We start from the raw sequence: 23,071 nt of genomic DNA on the forward strand, positions 1-23,071 counted from the left end.
CCCAATGTGGAGTGCCCACGCGCCCGGCCGAGGGGAACTCTGACGTGACCAGTGGCTCAGTGCTCCTCAGCCCCAGAAAATGCCATTTCTGTCCAGCGCACCGGGAGTGTCACTTGGGTAGCTGGATGGAAATGGCAAAAGGGGTCTTCTTAAGACCCCATGGTCAGCTTGGGTATGGGAGAAACACGACCAGCAGTACAGCATCTGGCAAAGGAGTTCAGATGGAACCTCGACATTGGCTCTGGCCGTGGCACCGAGCTGGACCGCGGGCGCCTGCGGCGGGCAGGGGGGTGGGGTGCTCTCCTCTCTGCCTCTCTGCCCCTCTGACGGCAGCGCCTTTCTCACCCCCGTGTTTTCCTCGACGACACACTCTCCCTTCGGGCAAATATTCAGTGTAAGTAAGTCATCACAAGCTTAGGGTGGGAAGAAGAACGTGACTGATGAGGCGACATTTGTTGCAAAACGACTTTGGAGATGAAACAGGAAACCGCCCAGACGCGCTCGTTCCCCTTACTTCCAGGAAGATCTGGGTTTACCCCGAGGCTCCTGGGGGGGGGGGGGCAGATCGGGCGATGTGGGAGCCCTCCGGCATCTCCCAGCGTATAAAGTGAGTTGGGTGCCAGTCGTGTGGGCCTCCTGTGTCTCCAGTGCGGTTTTTGTGTGATGGAGTCCGCCCTTCGGGACAAAGGAGTGGGAGGAAGGAAGGAGGAGCCCCCTGCGGAGCCTCTCTCTCGTCCTGCAGGGCCCTGGTTCACCTCAGCCATGCCAGGTGGGGTGGGGGCAGAGGGCAAGGTGTCTTCACAGCTTAGGAGCTGGAAAATTGAACAAGGGTGTGCAATCCAGTTTGGTCCCCAGTTCCCCCAGTACAGAGGCTCTGCAAAAAGTCTGCACCATAATTTTATATTTCAGAGGAGAGGGACCATGCATTTGGCATGTGATGCTGAACATCAGCTTTTGTACCAGTAGAAATGTGTTACATGTCGAAACATGCTTTGGCAAGTACGAGTTTGCTCAGTGATCTTTTCCAAATGTGGTCCACCAGGGAGGCCTCCCCTGGGGTGCGGGGGGGCCACAGTCAAGGCGGCGGCTCCCTCCTAGGAAGTGAGTGCAGCCCACTGGGTAATGCGGACGGCGAGTGCGTGGACACAGACAGGCCTCAGTCATGATTGCTGAAGTAGTCCCGCACGCGGTCAGTTTTCTTAAAATTAAAGTATAATATGTACGGTGAGGGAGGAGAGAATTTAGCTCATGAGATGTGGTTTCACAGGTTTCTGTGGCCGGTCCTCCAGCTTCTGCTGTTGACCTGTCTTTCATCCTGAAACAGCCACATCTGTCTCCCTGCGTTTATGGACAAGGACCACTGAAGGGATGCAGGGAGCGTCCCACCTTCTGACCATGAAACAACCCAGTGAGTGTGAGGAAGTTGCCTCTTACAGGGGAGAGAGAAAGGACTTTTTGGAGAGATCCTCAACTAATAGGCTCATGAAACGGTCTGGCCTACCCTCTCCCTGCCCAGCCACATTGGCACGTGCTCTCACCAAAAGCTCGGGTGGCTGGCAGCGAAAAGTGTCACCGGCCTGAAGAATTCTCATGTCTGGACAGTGCTCTGTGATCACACCTTTCCATCCAAACTTGTCTTTGCCCGCGCCTGCTCTCTTAGGCACTGGGCCTGTGGGCTTGTGTTAATTGGCAAGGCTATTCTAGAACTGTCGAGAAGGACCCAAAGATGGATGGTCTTGGAACAGGGGAGGGGGAGAGGGTGATACACAGAAGGGAGGGACGTAATACTGCATGGAACAGGGTTGGCACTTAATTTCAAAAACAACAGTGATCAAAAGCTTTTTAGCTCAGCCGACTGCAGACAAACACAACACGCACTGGACTACAGGGTTTGTTCACTGGGGTGCAGGAGAGCTTCCTCAGCTGGCCCCTCTCCTTCCAAACTGCCCTTCGTTCTTCTGGCCGGGGCCTGGGTTACTGGATAAAGGGCATCCGCTCCTTGTTCTCGCTGTCGCCCTCGTGGTCCTCCTCCTCTTCTCCCGCCTCACTGGTCTCCGTGCTGTCGTTGGCCATCTGTAATGCAACAGAGGACCTGTGAGATGTCTCTGCAGCCTGACCCCCACCTTGCTCAAGCAACCGATGGAGCCACTTGACAGGACTCCTTTAAGGGCCAGGAGCTACACTTGCCTGCTCGCCCCGGAGGGCAGTGCCATATTAGCTGTCTTATGTTGGGCATTGCAAGAAGCAGTCTCTGAGCTAAGGATTTCAGGGCAAGGATTTGGAATTCGGGAGAGGAGTCCTGCAAGCCTGGTCTTCCATCCTGATGGGCTGCGGTCTCCACCCACCCCAGCAATGCTCCAAAGACAGGTCCAGCCGGCCCACTTCCCATCACTTCTTTGCTTCCCCAAGTCCCAGGGGGAAGCCCTCCTGAGATTCAGGAACAAGCCCATGAGAGATGCCAAGGCAGGGTTTCGGTTCCCACCTTGCAAGGTATGCTTCTCATCTCCTGCTCCGATAAGAACCGCCCATGCCCTCCAGGGTCAGCCAGGCCTTCCTCCCTGCCCCGCGCCCAGCAGGACCTCACGTGTAAGGGAGACAGGCGGGATGCCAGTGTCAGCCATTGGGCTTGAAAGCAACAAGCAGTCCGGAGCGTCTCTGGACCTGCCTGCCTTTCACTGCTGGGGCTGAAACAGGCTTGGTCATTTGTTTAAAGAACACAGCACAGGTGCGCAGAAGACCCAGGGTCCCAGCCGCCTTCTCCTCCTCAGCCTGGTCCCCCATCTGCCTCAGAACATTGGTGGCCACAGCATTCATTCAACCATGTCCTTACTGCCATCAGTCAGGTATACACTGTAAAATGCCCTCTCATGTAACCGCCCTTCGTCGAGGGAGATGGCCTTCGTACTTAAACTACATTACGGTTAAAGAAGCCCAATAAGCACTTTTGAAGATGCGCACTTGGGACTAAACCATGCCAGACATTTTTGTTCTTTCTCTTTTATAAATGACTAATGCAGCTCCAGGTTTAAACATGTGAGAACAAACAAACCTTCCTAAGTATTTCCTTTGTAAATCATTCCTGGAATTTAGTGTGTATGAGACAACGTTTTATGCATATAGTTCTGAGAATTTATCAATCTCCAATTTACAGACAGGGGGACGGAAGCCGGAGGGCCAGGTAATTGCCCAGGTCACACACAGGAGCTCAGAGCTGGCCTTCGAGTCAGGTGGTCGATTGGCAGCCTCTGACCCCTGCACAGCCCCCTCAAGTGATCACCGTGAGAGCATCTGGGACGTGAGTTGGATGCGCTTCCCTCCTGGTGAGATCCCTGGATCTAGGGGTTTTATTCCGATAAAGCGAAATCAATGGAATCATCGGGAGGCACCTCAGAGGCAGTTGGCACCAGTCTGTTCAGTATGTGAATGTGAATTTGTTAGATTTTTACCAGGAATCCCTCCTCTTCGCGGCAGCCAGTAGATAGCACTGGTCGTGGACACAGTCTGCTGTTTCTGTCCTCTCCTGACTGCCCCCACGTTGCTCTCGAAACATTCTCGGGGAGGAATTTCCCTTTCCTCCCCAGCATGCGCCTCAGGCTGTGACATCCCGCACTCGTGCAGTTGTTCGATTCCCTTCGGTCGCCTGTGCCAGCCCGGGAGCTGCCTGCACTTCCCTCTGCCCCACCTGTGCCTGCACCCGATCAGAGGCTCTCGTGCTGGACGGGACAGATCCCTCTGCTTTTGGCTCACCAGTGGCGTTGGGGTCTTCTCTACATCCAGAATTAACTTGCCGATGTTGCCTCGGTCATGGATCCGCTGCATGGCCTCCTTCACCTGAGTGACAGATACAGGGAAGCACAAGTAGGTGAGACTTCCCACCAGTGTAGAGGGCCTGGGAAGACCCAGCCACCAGCTGCCCACCAGAGGGCACTGTGGTTCCAGTGTAGTGGCAAAACCTGAGATCATTTTGAATGAAGGGTTCAAATAAGCTGTAGTGCTCACACACTGATCAGTACAACTTGGTCTCTTGGGTCTGGAACATGAGGATGAAAACTCCTGAAACGAGCTAATTAAAATTTCTTTTTAAAAAATATATTTTATTGATTATGCCATTATAGTTGTCCCATTTCCCCCCTTCATTCCCCTCCACCCTGCACACCCCCCCACCCACATTCCCTGCCTTTAGTTCATGTCCATGTGTCATAAGTTCTTTAGCTTCTGCGTTTCCCACACTACTCTTGCCCACCCCCTATTTTCTTCCCACCGTCTATGCTACTTACTCTCTGTACCTTTTCCCCCCTTCTCCTCCTCCCACTCCCCTGTTGCTAACCTTCCATGTGATCTCCATTTCTGTGGCTCCACTCCTGTTTTAGATGTCTGCTTAGTTTGCTTTTGTTTTGGTTGTTAATAACTGTGAGTTTGCTGTCCTTTCACTGTCCATATTTTTTATCTTTTTCTTAGATTAAGTCTCTTTAACATTGCATATAGTAAGGGCTTGGTGATGATGAATTCCTTGAACTTGACCTTATCTGAGAAGCACTATATCTGCCCTTCCATTCTAAATGAAAGCTTTGCTGGGTAGAGCAATCTTGGATGTAGGTCTTTGGATTTCATGACTTGGAATACCTCTTTCCAGCCCCTTCTTGCCTGTAAGGTCTCTTTGGAGAAATCCGCTGACAGTCTGATGGGAACTCCTTTGTAGGTGACTGTCCCCTTATCTCTTGCTGCTTCTAGGATTCTCTCCTTCATTTTAATCTTGGCTAATGTAATGATGATGTGCCTTGGTGTGTTCCTTCTTGGGTCTGCCTTCTTTGGGACTCTTTAAAATTTCTTTTTAAAAAGGGTTGGGGGGGTGTACAGTGGAATTCCAAGATTTGCGTGCTGCAGAGGCAGGACACATCAGCCGGAGTGAATTCTGACCAATAAAAATAGTTTCTCAGGGTAATTTGTGCCATGCTTAGCTAAGTATTTTACCACTCTGACTTATAGTTTGGCTAAAATGACTCATTCCCTAGGGTTAACTACATTCAAGAAAATTCCCATGATTCTTGGTATTGGGTGAAAATTTTGTGTCCAACCAAATAGACTTCTCCAGAGAACTAGTATTCTCCTAGAAAAGAGGACACGTTGTTTCTTTTCAAACATTGAGGGCCAGCAGATGTCTCCTGGGGCCCTTTATTAAAGTGAAGTTTAGACCTAATCTGATTGTGCTTGGAGCATTTCATTCTGTTGCTGTGTGAAAAATGAACTGTAGGGGGTGCTGCGAGGATTCAGTGAGATAAGAAAAGGGCAAGGAGAACCCAGTGCTCAGCACAGATACCTCCCTCACATATCTTAGTGATTTCTAAATGGAAATGCAACATCTCCTGATTTTTTTTAAAAAGTGTTTCAATACATTTAGCCTAAATATTTTTCCTAAAGTCTCAGATTTTCAAATATTTTGTTCATTCAGCCCACAACACTCATTAAATGTTGAGGCAAAATGCCATGTTTTTAAAAAAAATGTAAAAACTAACCTGGGGTATCTGCCTTTGAGGAGCTCAGTCTGGAGCTGATGAAGCAATGTTTGCTTATATAAAAACCAAAGCCATTTTCTCATTTGGATAAAAACTTGACAGACCCATTAAAATGTGTGTATTCTAATTGCTTTTCCTGGGATTTTATCCTAAAGACATTATTCAAATTATGAGGGGGGATTTACCACACAGAAGATACTCAGTCACAGCATTGCTTTTAATGGCAAAACATTAAAGCAACTGATATGTCACAGACAAGGGAGTGGTTAAGTAAACCATGACCCTTATATCTATCTTCTGAGTGGAAATGCTACATGGCTGTTAAAGTGCTAATTATAAAGAACATACTGAAGGATCCAGTCCTTTATAATACTGCTCAAGGAGAAGAACAAGATGCAGATTTCTATTTGCATCCCCATAAAAACATGGACGTTCTAACATGACTAGATATGTTATAAAACATTACATAGGGGAGATACATGCCTTTTACTTCTGGTATCCAAACATCGTTACTTGGTAACAAGTTACCAAATCTGAATTTAATATAAATTAAATGCATCTGTAAATGTAGACTCTGGATAACCTAGCGTCAGGCAGAATCAAGATCTTTGATAGACTGATAGTGTCACATGATTCTTAAATTTCTCGACCCTAATACATAATCCAGGAGATTTCGTCTATTTCTGTAGTGAACGTTACTTTGCAAAGTTCTCTCATATTTGGTCATTATGACAGCTACTGTTTACTGGAAATCTGTAAATGTTGTGGCAGACAGCTTCCAAATGTCCTCACTTCCCGACACTCACACCCATGTGTGATCCCCTCCCTGTGACTGTAGGCTACACCTAGTGACTTGCTTCTAACCAGTAGAACACAGCAGAAGTGATGGGATGTCCTGTCTGAGATTAGGTTACAAAAGACTTCTGTCTTGCAGTCTCCCTCTTTCTCTGACTCCTCTTGCCTTCTTGCTCTGAAGACCTGAGCTGCCCTCTGTGAGCTGCCCTGTCTCCATAGGCCCACAGGGCAGGGCTGGTGGCCAATGAGAGAGCTTGGGCTTTGAAATGAAACCTGAACCCTGGCTGAGAGGTCCTGAGCCTAAGGACCCAGCTAAGCCACGCCCAGATTGCTCACCCACAGACACTGTGAGATCATAGATGTTGTTTTGAGCTGATAAGTTTGGGGGTGATTAGTTATGCAACAATAGGGAACTTATACATTCCCACCTTGCATGTGTAACTCTTACCCTGCAAAGATATGTCATACCCATTTTGCAGAAAGCACTTCGATACTCAAAGGGATAAGCAATTTGCCCCAAGATTCTATGGCTGTCAGCCACAGAATTGTGATTCAAACTCACGTTTGTCAGATTTCAAAGCCAATATTTTTTCCCAATTCCACCTTAACTATATCACTGGATTTGATTCTCACAGGCAGGGGAAAGTAGTGGGGAACATTTCACATAATGGTTTCCCAGAATTCAGTTGTTTATTACCCCAGCAAGTCGTTAAACACCTGGAAGCTCCTTGAAGATAAGGAACAATTTTTAAGCTGATTTTCCAATAAGATAGAGCCCAGGGAAATGAAAAAGGTATTTTCTTACCAGTTAATGCATATTGTTATGCTAGGAAAAGAGCCCCCCTTTTTAGACATTTCTTCCTGAAATGAACTTCCTTGAAGTTCCTTGCATGGGGGATGGAGAAAGGGTTAGGAGTCTTTCCAGCAAACAATCCCCAGTCATGCTGTTTGAGTTCACATCCTCTTGGAGATAGGAGAGAGTCCTTTCGATGATAACTTAGAAAGAAGGAAACTACCATTTCTGATCAGTTCTGTATCAGGCACAGTGTGAGGCATTTCAACATATGTTGCTTCGGTTTTTTTTATCTGTGCACCAAGCCTTCGAGGAGAGTATTGGCATTACAGTTTCACAGAAGGAGTCCGTTCCAGGTCGGCATCTGCAAGGTGGTGAGAACCAGATGGGAACTGAACGAGCAGCTTCCCCTTTTCAGAACTCTGGACAAAACCCAGGACAGCACTCTGTGGTCTGCACTCCAACAGGGCCTCCAGGTAACCCCATCACAGGGTAAAGTCTGAGAAAGGACAGTTTGCTCCCGTGTTGCCAGTTTATAAACTGCAGTGCCTCAGCAGGTGACAGCACCCAGATGGTGGTGACAGCTACCAGAAAGCCATTTGTCTCTCCTATACCTACAGAGAGAACTTTCTAAGGCACACCTCTGCCTAAGAGCTTTTTCCACCACACCCCAGAGAAAAGTCCAGCAGACCTGTGCTGACACAGCGGCCCTGTGCAGAGTGTGATGGGCCGGGGTGTGACGTGCACACCCAATGTCGCAGACTTAATAAAAAAGAACACAGAGATCTCACTAAGAATGGTTGACATCGATTACATGTTGAAATGATATTTTAAATGGGTTCAGTAAAACATTTTACTAAAGTTAATTTCTCCTACTTTTTACCTTTCTGAATGTGGCTCCTACAAAATTAAAACCTCTGCACGTGGCCCACACTCAAACTCTGCTGGACAGCACCAGACTCGTCTCCAGGAGCTGACGTCTCTTGCTTCTCTGGCTTCATTGCTCCCCCTTTTCCCTTCCCCTCTCACTGCTGCCCCTGGAGACACACCCGGACTTCACTGGGCCTCTCAGCTCCGTGCCTCTGCACAGACGGGGTTTTTCCGTGAGTGTCCTGGTCCTGGGGCTAGCCCACAGTTGTCTTGGGACTCTTGATTTGCATGTGAACTCTTCTAGGAAGCTGCTCTGTGCCCCTCAGCCTTGCTCATCACAGTTCGGGCTAAGTCTTTTGGGCTCTCTCAGCACCTTGGGCCAGTAATGTTACCCTCCCCCTCTGGCTTGAACGGTACTCATCAGCCTTTCTCTGCTAGGTGGCAGGTCTCTCGACCTGCTACAGCTGTGACTAAATTTCTCTAATTATCACAGTAAGAGATGTAAAAAGAAACTGGTGAAATTAATGTTAATAATGTACTCCAAAGTATTATTATTTCAATGTATACTCAATATATAGGGAAGTATTAATGAGCTATTTTACGTTCCTTTTCTTTTTGTACTAGGTATTTGGAATCCAGGGTGTATTCTATACTTATATCATGTCTCAGTTCAGACTAGCCACACTTCACATGCCCCATGGCTGCACAGGGCTCATGACAACCATATGAGAGAGTGAAGCTCTAGGTGGCTGGGGAAATGGCAACAACCTTTGGGACCCCAGTGCCAAGAAGTACCTGGCGTAGGATAGACAATGAATGAATGAATGAATGAGAGAGAGAGAGAGAACACATGGGTACGTGGAGAGAGCGAGATCCAGGTGGCTAAGCTGTCCCCAGAGGTTTCTGTCCCGTCTGCCCCACATCCTGGAAGCCTTGGCCCAGGCAGCTGTCTCTCGGTGGTCCCTCGGTGCTGCCCGGGGCTCCGTGGAGTCTGCTCATAATCAGGGCATGGTTCCCACAGCCAGTCTGTGACCCCACTGCCATCTACACAGCTGGCCAGATCTGGTCTTAGTAGCTGGATTTCCCAGAACTGGGGATTCTGGGCATTCTTAGGCCATCTCTGCGGAGCTGGTTTTCCATCCGGACAGTGGGAAGAAATTTGAGTCATGTCATTCAAACCCCTTATGATGCCAGGATCCTGAGTAGAGAGGCCATCTGGGCCTTTTCTGACGCTTCTTGTACTGGGTGGGCCACTTAGTACTATCCCAGGTGGGTGGTGGCAGGAGATCCCAGGTGAGTCCTAGGCTCTGCTTTGAGTGAGTAATATCATTCCAGCAAGTCACTTCATCTCTTTGTCACTCAGCTTTTTGATATGTTAAGTGGTACTTGCTATTCTATCCATTCGTGCATTTAGTCACTCACTCACCAGTGCCAAAGCCCTATTGCAGGAGCTACGTGTAGAGTAATGGGTGAAGTGGATATGCTTTCCCTGTCCTAAGAGATCCCAGTTTTACTGATTAAATAGGCTAATCACAACAATAAGAATTTCACAGTTTAAAAAAATGTGTCCCAGATTCGTTTATTTAGCCCCCACGTGGACCACGACCTATCAGAGTTGACCCCATACTATCGGTTCACACTTCAGCGAAGCCTGTGGGTATTCCAGATGGCGTTCAAGTGGGAGCCACAGGGAAGACGGAATTGGCTCAGGCCGCGTTTCAGAGGAGCAGTGGTCATGATCATTCCCATCTCTGCCCTCATTTCTGCCTGCCAAGAAGCTAGATGAAGGGGGGTCTTGGAAGCCTGGTCAAATGATGATGAGCAAGCACCTATGGTATCCTCTGCCCTCAAGAGGTTTATGATCTTACAGGAGACACAGATTCATCAAAGAATGACTTAAGTCTATGTGAGATGGCCAGTTGGCAGTTCTAAGGTGGTGTCTTGAGAATGTGACAAGGGGGTCTGACCCAGTCAGGAGGACTACAGAGGGCTTCTCTAAAGAAGTGAACTTCAGCTGGGGTTTAAAGGATGACTGGCGTGTGAGAGGAGCATTCCAAGCACAGGGAGAAGAGTGTGGAATGGGAGGCTGAAGAGAGGCCAGTGGGCATGAGGACAAAAAGCAGAAGTGGATGCCGGGCGGGATGCTGGGAAGGTGGATTGGGGCCTTTGGAACAGCGCCCCAAAGAGCTTCCAAGGATGCAGTTGCTCACACCAGATCACGCAGCTCTAGAATATCTTCCAGACACTACGCCCTCCTCTGACTGAGTAGTCAGTGCCTTCACATGTGGGTAACGAGGGTTAACACTGCTCAGTGTTTGTTCAGGGTCTCATTTAATGTTTCATTAATATTCAATTTCCTTTTGAATGGTGTGTAAGGCACAAAGTCATTAGGGCAAGAACGATACCCCTTACTAATCAAAAACATTGGGCTGTGCTATGAATAGTAATAAGCCTGGCCACCTAAAAGAGGAACAAAATAAACATGAATTATTTCATGGATCACTGTGCCTATTAAATGATAAATTAAAAGATTTGAAAATAAGAAATGAGTAATACTACAATTAAGAAGCACATCTACCAAAGTCACCTGTGGAAAATCGCTGATATTAACCATGGCCCTCTTTGGGATTATGTAAAATCCAAAGTGTGTATTGAGAAGGAACACGTTCCTTGCAGGTAGACTTGGAATCTGGAATTTCTGAGTTCTGTCAATAGTGGCAGGAATCTATAAGTGAGTGAGCCCCCGAGATTTTGACCTGGATCCCAGAGTGACTGCAAAAGCAAAATGTCAGGGATCATGACCAATGCACTGGAAAGGCAGAGAAAAGATTCAGACACTCCAGTCCTTTTTGGACCAGTTGCATACAGGGTCTTTGCAGGGAGGAGCCTCTTGTGCACGCGGAGTTTCCTTAAGGACGCGTGTATTAAATTTGGTTATTTTCTCTTGCTAAACAATAATGCAGGGTGTAGGGGAGGATGGGACAAGAGAGGTGACAAGGGTGCAGAGTTTAATGTGGTGCTCACCTTCAAGGTTGTGCAAGTGCTGGGTCAGAACCAGAGCACGAGTGCCTCCTTAAATACTGCACCTTTGTTACCTTTATTGCCCCAACTAGGCCCTGGCACTGCAAGGCTGGCTATGACTTTTAAAGGAAGGGGGACCTTAAGTAGCCATCATAAGAGAAGTGTCTGCTTGGCCACAGGACAGCCAATGGCAATGCCCCAGGAGGATTTTTTAGGGATCGTTCATATGAACACTGGCTTAGGAGAGGTAAGAACCGTCTGAGAGCAAGGAAGAAGGGAAGGCAAAAAGTAGGACAGCAGAATCCAGATGCAGCGACTGATCCTTTTTCCCCAGAGACTTGGGTGACAGACTCTCTTGATCAAATAGGTGTCATGGCCATGTTCTACAGAAATTCGCCATCCCCATTCAAGCCAAACTATGTATCTTTATACTACTATATTTTGAACTAAAGCAAAAGGTGAAAAAAAATCGAGTGAGTTGGCCCCAGTGTTTGTTTTATTTTCTTCAACAGTGTTCCCCAGTGCTGGATCTGGGTGGTTGAGTAGAATTAGAGTGGAAACTCAGAGGACGCTTCATTCCAACAACATGCGAGTGAGGCCTGGAGGGAGATACAGAGGCACACGAGGTGCTCTCCGTCTCCCGTGGGAAGCTACCTGCCATGCAGTCTGTAGCCTGGACATCCGAGTTGTGAGGGGGCACAACAGAGGGGTTAGTTGGAGGGGGGAGAAGGGTGAGAACCAGGGAAAACTATTGAGAGGAAATAACTTTGAGTCTGAGATTTGAATGTCAAGTAGAAGTTTGTCACTCAAACAGGAGGACAAATAAATAATCTAAGTAAACATTGCTCTGCCCAGCAAATGAGCCCTTGATGGCCACAGAGCTCTGAGGGTGCTGATGGTGAGTTCCGCTCTGAAAACCCTCATGGATCACTTAAGCTCCTCAGGGGTGCCAGACGTGGGCTGAGCAGTGACCTGAGCTCCGGCTGCTCCTGAAACTCCACAGGACAAGGGCAGGACTGGTACAATATAATTTCAGCTCGTTCTTGGTATCCAATATAGTACCCAAGTCCTCCAACCAGGGAGAGATACTCTGTATTTCTGCTTGGAGAATGCTAGTTCCATAATAATGACACAATCACCTTTCTTCCAGATAATTTTGGCTTTATTTATTCACAGACTAATAACTATGCCATTCCATGCTCCCTGAATGTTTTCACCCAGAATTGCCAGATATGAGAGTTTGTGGAAGAGGCTTAGAATGAGAAGGAGCCCAAAGACCCTTCAAAGTGTTGAAAGTGCTCATACATACGGGTAGCCATCTTTTCAAAAGGATGGCACCCAGACTGGCTGACATTTAGACAAGTCTAGTATAGAAGGTGGAGGGGACCTTCTTTACACTCGGAAAGAAGGGCTTATTTGCAGGTCTTTGGGGAAGTTTCAGCACCTCAAGGGAATTGAGATACATTAACTATGTCATCTAGACATAGCGGTAATTTAGACAGGTGCCAGGGTGCCTAGGGTACAAAATTAGAGGTGGCCAACCGAGGCAGCTATGCCTGAGACACACTGTGCAAGACCTGTGGAATGGTCTAAAGTGAGGAGTGGAAGAAAAGAGTGATTGTGTAAGAGGCGTGTGCCAACAGTGTGCTTCCACAGGAAGCTGGTCCTCCACCACTTTGACTGAAGGGGGTTCTTCATAGATGCTCCCACATACAGGGAAGGATGCAGGAAGGCTACAGGCTCTGGACTTAGCACCGAAGTGCTACGAGAGTCACCAGCTGCCCATAGGTTGTATTAGGAGAAGGTGAGAGTCTCAGTGAGCTGAATCTAAAAGTCAGGTAAATTTAAAGGATGAAGTGGGGGTTGTAGGGACATAGTTTAGTATCATCACAGAAGCTGACATATGACGAGTGCTTAGCAGGTGGTGTCACTGGGCAAAACACTTTATATGCATGATCTCATTGTGTTGCATCAACCCTGTGAGGTAAGTGGGAGTTTGTCAGACTGTCAATCAGAAGTACATAAAAATAGTCTCCCTTTTCTTCTCGAGTCCCTGTTGCTGGTGGAGGAGAGCTGAGATGAAAATGAGGGTTAGCCCAAGGTCAAACAGTGAAGCGTGGAGAAGCCAGGCTTCAAACCGAGCCCTGTCTAGCTCCAGGGCTTGCCACGCTGTTGCCAGGTATTCAGGAGCAGGATGCAGTTGGGGCAGGTGAGGGCTGGGAGGGAGGGAGGGAGGAAGGCTGCAGGGCTCTGGGTACTGCACTGTAGGACCACTAATGCGTTATTTCCTCTGTACTTTCATATGCACCTTGTTTCCTCCTTGGTTAAGACATTTCCTCCATTCTCTCTTAAAGAATTTCCCAACCTAGGCACTATTGCCATTTGGGGTCAGATAATTCCTGGGCGAGGGGGCCTGCCCTGTGCATTACAGGATGTTCGGCGGCATCTCTGGCCTCTGCTCACTAGCTGTCCATAGCACTTCCCAATGTGACAAACAGAAATGTTTGCAGACATTGGAAGTGGTCCCTGGGAGGCAAAATCCCCTCCAATTGAGACCCGTGGAGGGATGGGAGCCAATGCCCCACTTCCCTCTATGGGCTCGTTCGGGGCAGGCACCTGCCTCACCTCAGCACACACGTGGCACCTTGGACAGGGACTTGTCCACAGAAGACTGGGTGCTGCTCTGTCCCCAGGACGAGAGGAGTGTGTGATACCCAGCAGGTGCTCGGTAACAGACACACACAGTACGGTCTCCGACTTCAAAACACTGATTGCTTAGATTAGGTTTTCTCGAAGTGTGGCCTGAAGGCTGCCTGCACCACAGCCACCAAGTGCTGCTTTCCAGGCGATGTGCTGGCCTTGCCCTCCACTTTGTTTGCTGTGACTGTGGTTCAGGGGCTCTGAAGTATTGAACTTACCTGTGTTTTTGTTTGATGCACATGGACTGTGCACCATGAGTCAGGCACTGGGCTTGGCTGACTCATGGCGGGGACCGGAAGGATAAGCCCCCAGCTTGGCTGACAAAGGCCCCCTGAGAGGCTGGGCTGGTGTTTGGATATGACCCACTTTAACACTTGGCTTCAGTCTTTCATGTTGGAAAGTGGTGGAGAGCCACAGCCACAACCCCTCCCATTCTAGGGCAACTCAGAAGGAATCAAACAATTTGATTTCTGCTCTGTGCATTGGGAGACCTACAGGATATTGCTTGGCCATCAGTTAAACCCACTCAGTGTCTCTGTGTGGCCTCTCAGGGAACTCTGCAGCTGAGTTTTATCTGATTTGGTTCAAGGGTAAGTTATGTGGGTAAGTTAGAATCAGCGGATTACTCTGGCAACCCACGGACCATGGTGTGATGAGCCAGATCGTACTGTGATGTGAGCAGAAAAATCAGCAGAGCTGCCTGTTGGAAATGCAGTGGGGAACCTGTTTCATTTTGAGGATGGAAACAGTAGGATCTGATGCGACCCAATGGCCAGTAGAGATGAGTTCCCTTGAATGAAAAGAACACAGATTAGTGCTCTGTCAAGTGAAAACAAAAAGTCCAGAAGTAAAGCTATTTGACTCTTAACTACAACCAAGTAAATACAGCATATGGACAAGAATCTGGAAATAATACCTTGAAAAATTATACCCAGTGCACTGCTAAAGTAATTCTTTTCATTTAAAAAATTACAAGCACATGGGAATGTTTGCAGAGTGTATTTGCTTCCTAGGGCTGGTGAAACGAGGTACATCAAGCCGGGAGGCTTAAAACAACAGAACTCTCTTGCACTGTTTTGCAGGTCAGAAGGCCAGTTGTCAGCAGGACAGATTCCTGCAGAGACCTCTGAGGGAACAGCTTTTTCTCATGTCTCTTGCAGCCTCTGGTGGTGCTGGCAACCCTGTGTGCATCTGTGTGCATGCACACACACCCATGATTTCTTATCTCCTCCTGTGTGTTGACTCTGCTCTCTGTCACTGCCCAGCTCAAGACCCCATCATCACCCTCCGCGATGAGTCTCCCAGCTTCCTCTCTGCTCAGTAAGGCTCGAGTTTTCCCCGCACTCCAGGCCACCCTCCTCCTGCGTCCGAGGCCATCCGTGACTGCTGATACAGCCCTATGTCTTTCACCCACAAATGCCCGAGACGGTGCTGTAGATTTAGTGACGGTAATGATAACAGTGCTTTCGATGACTAACACTGACCGCTCAGCACATGAGCTGGGCATGCATTTTCACGGAATAATCGGTTGCTCCTCATGAGAACCCCGTAGTGCATATATCATAATCATTCTCATTTTACACAGGTGGAAAATGAGGGCCAGTTAATTTCCCTGCCTGACGTCACAGACATAGTAGGTAGACAGGTGAGAACTTGAACCTAGAGTGTGAAATATTAACAGATGAAATGATATTATGTCTGTGATTTGCCTTAAAATACTCCAGCAAAATAATGGGGGAAGGGAAGCAACAAAGGGAATAAATTTGGCCAAATGTTAATCACTGGGGAGGCTGGGCCAGTGGGTGCGTGGCCGTGGGGCAGGTGCCCGGCATTCTATTATTGCTCCTTTTGAGTATGTTTGGAATTTTCAGAAAAGTCCATGAATGTAAACTCGAAGCTAGTTCTCTGAACAACAACCTTGACAACAATGTCAGCCCCCAAATGCTCTGAAACTGTTACACCGTGGTCAGGCCCCAGCGTGTGTTCGGTGGTGACGGCAGAAAAGAGCGCTCTGGCTTCCTTAGAAGCTCAGTGTGGAGGAGTTCAGGGTGTTATTTCCTCCTCCCCAGGTAGAACAATGTATGCTTTTAACCAGATAACTCAGCTTTGTGAGAGCAATAACTTCCAGTGTTGAGTCCCTGCCCTGTGCCAGTCAGCAGGCAGGGAGATGGACATGCCCAGCCCCCGCCCCAGGCGAGCCCACGATGGCCAAGGAGGGGAGGCCGCTGAACGGGCGGTGGCCACAGAGCGTGGGAAGAGCTGTATCTAGGTACAAAAGAGGAGGCGTGTGAGCCCAGGTGAGGAAATGACACAATTTAGAGAAAAGTGGCATTCGAGTTGGCTTTTTAAGAGTGGGGAGGCCTTTTCCAGGAAGAGAAAAAATGTGTGTGCTTGAGGCAGGAACAATCTGAAAGGGAAGGACAGCTTATCCAGGGACTGAGAGTTAGTGGCAGCAGGGCGCTGTGTGCCGGGGAAGGGGCGCGGGCTGGGAGATTTGGGGGATACCCTGTGCCGGACTTTGTGAGCTGGGCTCTCTTCGGTGGGGACAGGGGGCTAGAAGAGGTCCTCACTTGGACGTCATCAGAGGTGTGTCTCGGGAATATGACCAGATACTGACATTTGTTGCCAGGTTGGGCACCGGTGGAGGAGGGACTGGGTGACCAATGAGAATTAGGAATTAGCGATGCTGCGTAGTGGAACTGACAAGATTTGAAGGCGGAATACAGAGCTATGCTGTAGAAACCCACCTTGCCTTTAAGGTCGAGTCAGGCTGTGTGGAAGCCATGTAACTCCCCAAAGGGTGGAAGGACTCTCTAAAATGACCTGTGTTTGTCTTTAAGACTTTTTAATGGTTATTCTATTGCAGTTGTCCCAATTTTCCCCCTTTGCCCTCCTCTGCCCGTCCCACCCCCCACTCCCACAGTCAGTTCCCACACTGCTGACCACCATGTCTGTGGGTCATGCATATATGACCGTGGACATGCAGAAAATGACCCGTTTTAAAAGATTCTCCATCAAGCAGAGACGAGGTAGAGATAATTTGATTTATCTTAATCCACTTTAATTAGCATTGGAAGCAGATGACCTGGAACCTCCCTTATGCCTGTGTCTGCGTGACTCCAAAGTGTAATTTGTAATCACCTCGGCTCACTTGCAGAGGCACTCGGGAAGCAGAGGGCTCACCTTTCCCTTCTGCATCTCTCTCACTGGTCTGTTGGCTGAGTTTCTTTTATCTAAGCACTAAGGCTACTAGCTATTGTCTTGAGGTTGTGTTGCTATGGCAACAAAACAAAAAAACAGGCTTTCATTATAGGGGTTGGAAGTAAGTAGACAAGGAAGGAGCTGTCTTCCAGCAACTTTTCATTCCTACTCGGGGTCGGGGACCCACTGCCTCAGCTGGACTGGGCCACATTGAGGAGAAGGAGAGACTGGACCGCGCTCCTTCGGAACCGGGGCTCACCGGGTAGTCAGACTGGACTTGTGCTAGACGGTGGCTTTGGAGATCAGTCAGACCCCGTAGGGCATGAGGACGGGTGGCTCTGGGGAGGTTCCCATGACAAAGAGAAGTTGGGGAGGTAGGTGACAATTCACTGACACCAATAAGACACCGAAGTGATATCCAGAAAAAGTAATGTAGGAAATATTTGCGGAGTCTTTTCAAGGTCTTTAAAATGCCTTGCAAAATCTTTAAAATTCTCTGACCTAGTAAGAGGATTCCCACTTCTGGGAATATATCCTAAGCAAATAGTCTTACAGCTGGAATAATAAGAATACAAGCTTCATATCCAAAAGGTATAACAATAAAAATGAAACATAACCTAGATAGTCAAGAACAGGGGAACAGTTGCCGTATCCATTCGTTGGAATATTACGTGGCCATGATAGTTTAAAATGCTTATCAGAGTCTATAAGAGGACCCCCCACACAGAGAAAAACAGAAAAAAATAACTGTCAATGTTTTTACACAGTGTGATTATAATTTCTAAAAAATGTCAAACATTTTAACAAAAGCAAAACAAACCCCCCAAATGCACAAAGAGAAAATATTGGAAGAAAAAAAAAACAAAATATACATAAGGGATGTTGTTAGGTGTGAGAATGTACTTTTTTTCTTTAAAAAAATATTTTTATTTCTTTATTTTTAGAGAGAGGGGAGGGAAGAAGAAAGAAAGGGAGAAAAACATCAATGTGTGGTTGCCTCTTGTGTGCCCCCTACTGGGGACCTGGCTTGCAACCCAGGTATGTGCCCTGACTGAGAATCGAACTAGTGACTCTTTGGTTCGCAGGCCCATGCTCAGTCCACTGAGCTACACCAGCTAGGGCTAGATTTTTTTCTTTAAAGGGAAACATTTTTAAGTATACCGATTGAGTATGTGTCATTTTTACTATTAGAAGATTTCCTGTTTAAAAAATAAATTCTGCGATCAGGAATCAGTCACGATTGCTGTGAATGAGTCAGTGATCTTACCAAGTACAGATACCACAAGTCACTCACACCATTTTTGGGGGGCAGGTGCTCTTCTATGTGTCAGAGCAATTCCGGGCTTTGGGGGAGTCAGAACGAAACGATACAGCGTCTTTGCCCCATGGAGTCGACTGACAAGGTGTGTTAGCTTCTGATGGTTGTGTAATTGAGCCCTCTGAGTGGACTCTGGCTCAACCCAGATAATCTGTATAAACACACAGCAGACAGGTCTGTGTGCCACATGGAGTCTATAATTAGTCTCATCAGTCTTCATTCCTTGGGATTCCAGGCTGGTTTTAAAGAAGTGAGCTCATGAATGAAGAAAGCTTGGGACCGTGTTCAGTTTGTTTCTGCATCCGTGCAGGTAGATTATGAAAGAAACCTGCCCCCGTCCCTTCTGCCTGCATTTCCTTTCCCACAGTTCCTCAGTCTGCAGAGTCTTGGCACAAAGAAGAGACAGGGATATGTGCCTGTCAGCTACCCACAGCTGTTTAAGAAACTGAAACAGCTCCAGAATAATTGGACAAAAGCAGCTGTTTGAGTTCTGATCACTGCAGACAATATAATAGTAACAGTAGTAATGATAATGGTTATGTTGATTATTTTATAAATGCCAATAATAACCAGCTAACTGGTTTAGAGGTATCAGCTTCCCCAGTCTTCACAAGTTTGCACATGGCAGGTACATTATTTTCTACTTTACAGATGAGGAAAGTAAGGGTCTTAGAACTTAATATACACAAGGTCACATAGCTAAAAAGAAAAAATGGAAGAACTAGAGTTTAACGATGGGAACCAGGGAACTTAAGATCTGTTCTATCACAACCATTTAGTGCTTCTCATACACCCGAGAAGCGTGGCGCACCACTGCACCTTTTAAGGATGAGACAGCGGAAGGTAAGAGAGGCCGAGTGAATCCTCCGATGTCATATGGCTGGGGGGGCAGCGTGGGAATATTTGCGGAGTCTTTTCAAGGTCTTTAAAATGCCTTGCAAAATCTTTAAAATTCTCTGACCTAGTAAGAGGATTCCCACTTCTGGGAATATATCCTAAGCAAATAGTCTTACAGCTGGAATAATAAGAATACAAGCTTCATATCCAAAAGGTATAACAATAAAAATGAAACATAACCTAGATAGTCAGGAACAGGGCAACAGTTGCCATATCCATTCGTTGGAATATTACATGGCCATGATAGTTTAAAAATGCTTATCAAAGTCTATAAGAGGACCCCTCCCCAGAGAAAAACAGAAAAAATAACTGTCAATGTTTTTACACAGTGTGATTATAATTTCTAAAAAATGTCAAACATTTTAACAAAAGCAAAACAAAACTCAGCTAGTGTCCGTGTGACTCTAGAGCCTGCTTCCTCTCCCCCTGCACATGATGGCCCTGTCACCAGAGCATGGCAGAGTGCCACATAAATATTTCATTTCTGACACAATGCTGAATTCAGTGCAGAGCAGGTGCTTAAGAAGATTTGTGGAAAGGATGAGTAAGTGACATAGATGCTGAGAATCTCTAAGCGAGGCAAGGAGAGTTTGAGGTGCATTCATCCTTTCCAGATGCAATACCCAGCCAACCAAACAAAAATGCCCGGAGTCACTGCCAAAGGAGGGTTGTGCCTTAGGTATCAGGGTGTCTGTCCACAGCTTATAACTGAAGAGGTAAGCACATTTCATGCTCTGAGTGATTTGTTTTTGCTCTTCCAGAAACTAGGTGCAGCTTCATGGGGCTACCTTGCTGGGAGGTGTCTTTGAACGGCAGGCCCCAGCAGAGGGTGCGCTCAGGGCAGATGAGGAAAGCCCCACTGCAGCCCCACTGCAGCCCCACTGCAGCCCCGAGAACATGGTGCCCAACTCCGCCTGGAGAGCGTGGGACTTATTACAACCCCAGGGGCAATGCCATTCCTGCTCAGGATGGGCATTCTAGGGATTTCTCTCATATTGCAGCAAAATAAACACATCTTCCAGACTGACCCACCTCAGCACTAGTGGCATTTTTTGGCAGAATAATTCTTTGTTGTGGGAGACTGCCCTGTGAATTGTGGAATGTTTAGCACAATACCACTAGATGCTAGTAGTGTTGCCCCAGTTGTGAGACCCAAACATGTCCTCAGACATTGTTAACTGTCCCCTAGAGGACAGAGTCACTCTTGGTGGAGAACCCCTGCCTTAGGGGTGGCCTCAGAAACTAGAGGCTGCAGGGCAGCCAGGGCTGTGGCAAGGCGTCAGGTAAGCACACTCAGGTGCAGACAGAGCTCTGAAGGTACGCCATCTTTAAACAACTCTCCTTTACGGGCGCCTGCAGTCATGAGAGGCAAATAAGAATGGTGATCCTAATAGCTGTTGTTCCCTGTGTGGGAGCCTCTACTCTGTGCTCCTAGAAACCTATTATCCTTGAGGTTAAAGAACTTGCCTGAGGCCACAGGCCAGTAAGTGGCAGGTCTCTGAATTCAAACCACAGCACTGTCTACACAGATAAGTGACCCTGGAGACTCCCTGAACTTGATTCTCCTAAGTTGGGAGAGTCACTGATTGGAGAAGGGGGAGAGAGGGCTGTGGATGCAAGACTCCTGTTCCCCAAAGAACAATGGCCCTTTCAAAGATTTCACTACCATCACTGCTGTTACCACTTTGACCTGTGGGGGATGCTGCAGTCCTTCACTGTCTAAAAGAGACTTAACTAAAGGCTCAGATGTCACCTACACTAATAATTTATTCATCTTCTGTTTAAGACCATGGCATCCTCTCTTAGCCTCATAATAACCCTGCAGATAGAGAATAAAGAAGGGGGAGTTAGCATGAGAGGTAAAGTGACTTGTGGAAGGAAACGCAGCTAACAAGTGACAAAGTTTGGATTGAAACACAAGTTGGACTTGCAAGGACTGGCTCTTTTCGTTCTTAGATGGATGAAGTCGATGTGCAGGTTTCATATCCGGGTCAACTGGCTGAATGACTTACAAACAAGCCGTGGTCATTCACTGGCATCAGCGTGGAGGCAGGAGAGGCGGTTGGTCTAGTTCTCAAAAGACCTACAACCTCAGGGCAATTTTGACCTTCTGCTAGTCACTATACTTTATTACCTTCAGTTTTTCTTTTTCTTAAATATTTTTTTAGATTTCATTTATTTATTTTTACAAAGGGGAAGGGAGGGAGAAAGAGAGGGAGAGCAACATCAATGTGTTGCTGCCTCTCACTCCCCATACTGGGGACCTGGTCTGCAACCCAGGCATGTGCCCTGTCTGGGAATTGAACCAGTGACCCTTTGGCTCATAGGCTGACATTCAATCCACTGAGCCATATCAGCCAGAGAAGTTGCCTTCAGTTTTTCATCTGAAATAAGATGTGGGGAGGACAGGAGGGGCTGTGTGTTTGATTCCTAAGCGCAGGTGTTTAAGAAGCCCTGGCCTGCGTATCCCATGAGTTGGATACGGAGCCGTTGAGAACTTGTTTGCTGCTTTCTCTTTAGGGTTCTAGTACCCTCACCCTCTTTGCCTCCAGGACTAACGGAACCACTGTGGCATAGTAAGGATTGCAACTGGGGAGGCTTAGATGAAGGGCCAAGGGTGCAGCCACCCGCCCAGTGTGCACACAGTTTGCAGAGGCTCCCCATCCACTGTCCGTCCTCACTTCTGACAGCTTGTCCATGAGACAGAGCACCTGGGCAAATGAAAGATGCCAATTCACCAATACTGCCCCATCCAATCCATCGCTCGACAAACACCAACAAGGGAATACCACTTCCTCCCTGGCCTTAGGGGCTGACTGTTGTGTAGTGGGTTGGTGGGGGTACAAAGAGATCAACATACTTACATGCTGAATAGTGGGGGCTACTGCAGGGGGACAAAGCTGGCACCGTTGGCATTCCAAGAGCATGGTCCCTTGCTCTGCGAGGGGACTAGGAGGTTTAGTTACAAACTCATGGGGCTACACTGCTTCTTCTCGGGACAGAAATCTGAGCAGTCCCTCTAGTCTTCCAGTACAACCTATGCCTTCCGGAGAGACCCAGCTCAGTAAACCCTGGGAGAGCTTTGTCAATGGGAGTCCTGGTGCCACTGCCCTGGAAGGCCCAGCCTTCTAAGGACGGTTGACCCTCTTTACTGCTCTTCTGCCCTGTGCCTTGTCACAGAAGGTCATGCCTGCATTTAGTGTGTCCGAGCTTGTGCTGGGCCCTGGGGCAGAGCTAGCTGAGTGGGGACGTAGTGGGCTCTGGAGCTGCAATTCCAGCCTCATCACTCTGAAGCTGCGTGACCTTCAGTAGGTTGTCCAACCTCTCAGAGCCTCAGTTTTCTAATCTTTAAGTGGCATAGGAAAGTCTGCCCCAGAGAATGGTTGTGAGGATATATGAGATAATGGGGTAAAGCTGCAGGTACAGTCAGGCAGAGGGCTCTCCTCTTTACCCTACTGGAGCACGATATTCAATGCCATGGCCAGGGCAGAAGTGAGCGTCAGCAGCAGGGAGATGCCTGGGCTTCCTGGGGCCTAAACAAGGACTTTGTGAAAACCCTGCTAGATAAAATACTTTTGTTTCTTCTTTTTCTTGACTGCTTACATGGGGGCTTGGGAAAGAAGGTGTGTATCAAGAGGGAGAAGGCAAGATGGGCAAGATGCAGAGCTTCAGGTGCCACAAAGAGGGTTTGGGGCTCCCGTGGTAGAATAAAGGGAGCCGCATCACTCCTTATGCCGGGGGACGGTGCGTCTGGAGGATGCCTGTGGGTGATGCACTCAGTGCGGTAGTGCCTGCTCCAGGGGTGGAGGAGAGTGTCTACGGGTTCAAACCCCAGCTCCGTTACCAGCTGTATGAGCCTGGGCATGTCCTGTAACCTCTGTGCAAAATGGTGATAATCATTATCAGCAACTAGTGTTGCGGGCTTACATGAGATGACATGTGAAAGTGCCTTGCATGGTGCCT

At 47.9% G+C, this 23,071-nt stretch overlaps 1 protein-coding gene across 1 annotated transcript in view; it reads right to left on the reverse strand.

Annotated features, from left to right (window-relative positions):
- Positions 1-292: 292 nt before the first annotated feature.
- The window catches only part of VAT1L (vesicle amine transport 1 like), a 145,238-nt gene continuing 122,459 nt past the window's right edge, over positions 293-23,071 (reverse strand). The window contains exons 8-9 of the mRNA XM_037144776.2: positions 3,748-3,831; positions 293-2,073 (exon numbers count right to left, since the gene is read on the reverse strand). Of these exons, the coding sequence (XP_037000671.2) occupies positions 1,975-2,073; positions 3,748-3,831 (183 nt within the window). The 3' untranslated portion in view covers positions 293-1,974. The remainder of the gene's footprint in view (positions 2,074-3,747; positions 3,832-23,071) is intronic.

This window comes from Artibeus jamaicensis, unplaced genomic scaffold (assembly GCF_021234435.1).
Source record: "Artibeus jamaicensis isolate MK-2021 breed Jamaican fruit bat unplaced genomic scaffold, CSHL_Jam_final contig_464, whole genome shotgun sequence".
Classification (NCBI taxonomy): Eukaryota; Metazoa; Chordata; class Mammalia; order Chiroptera; family Phyllostomidae; genus Artibeus; species Artibeus jamaicensis.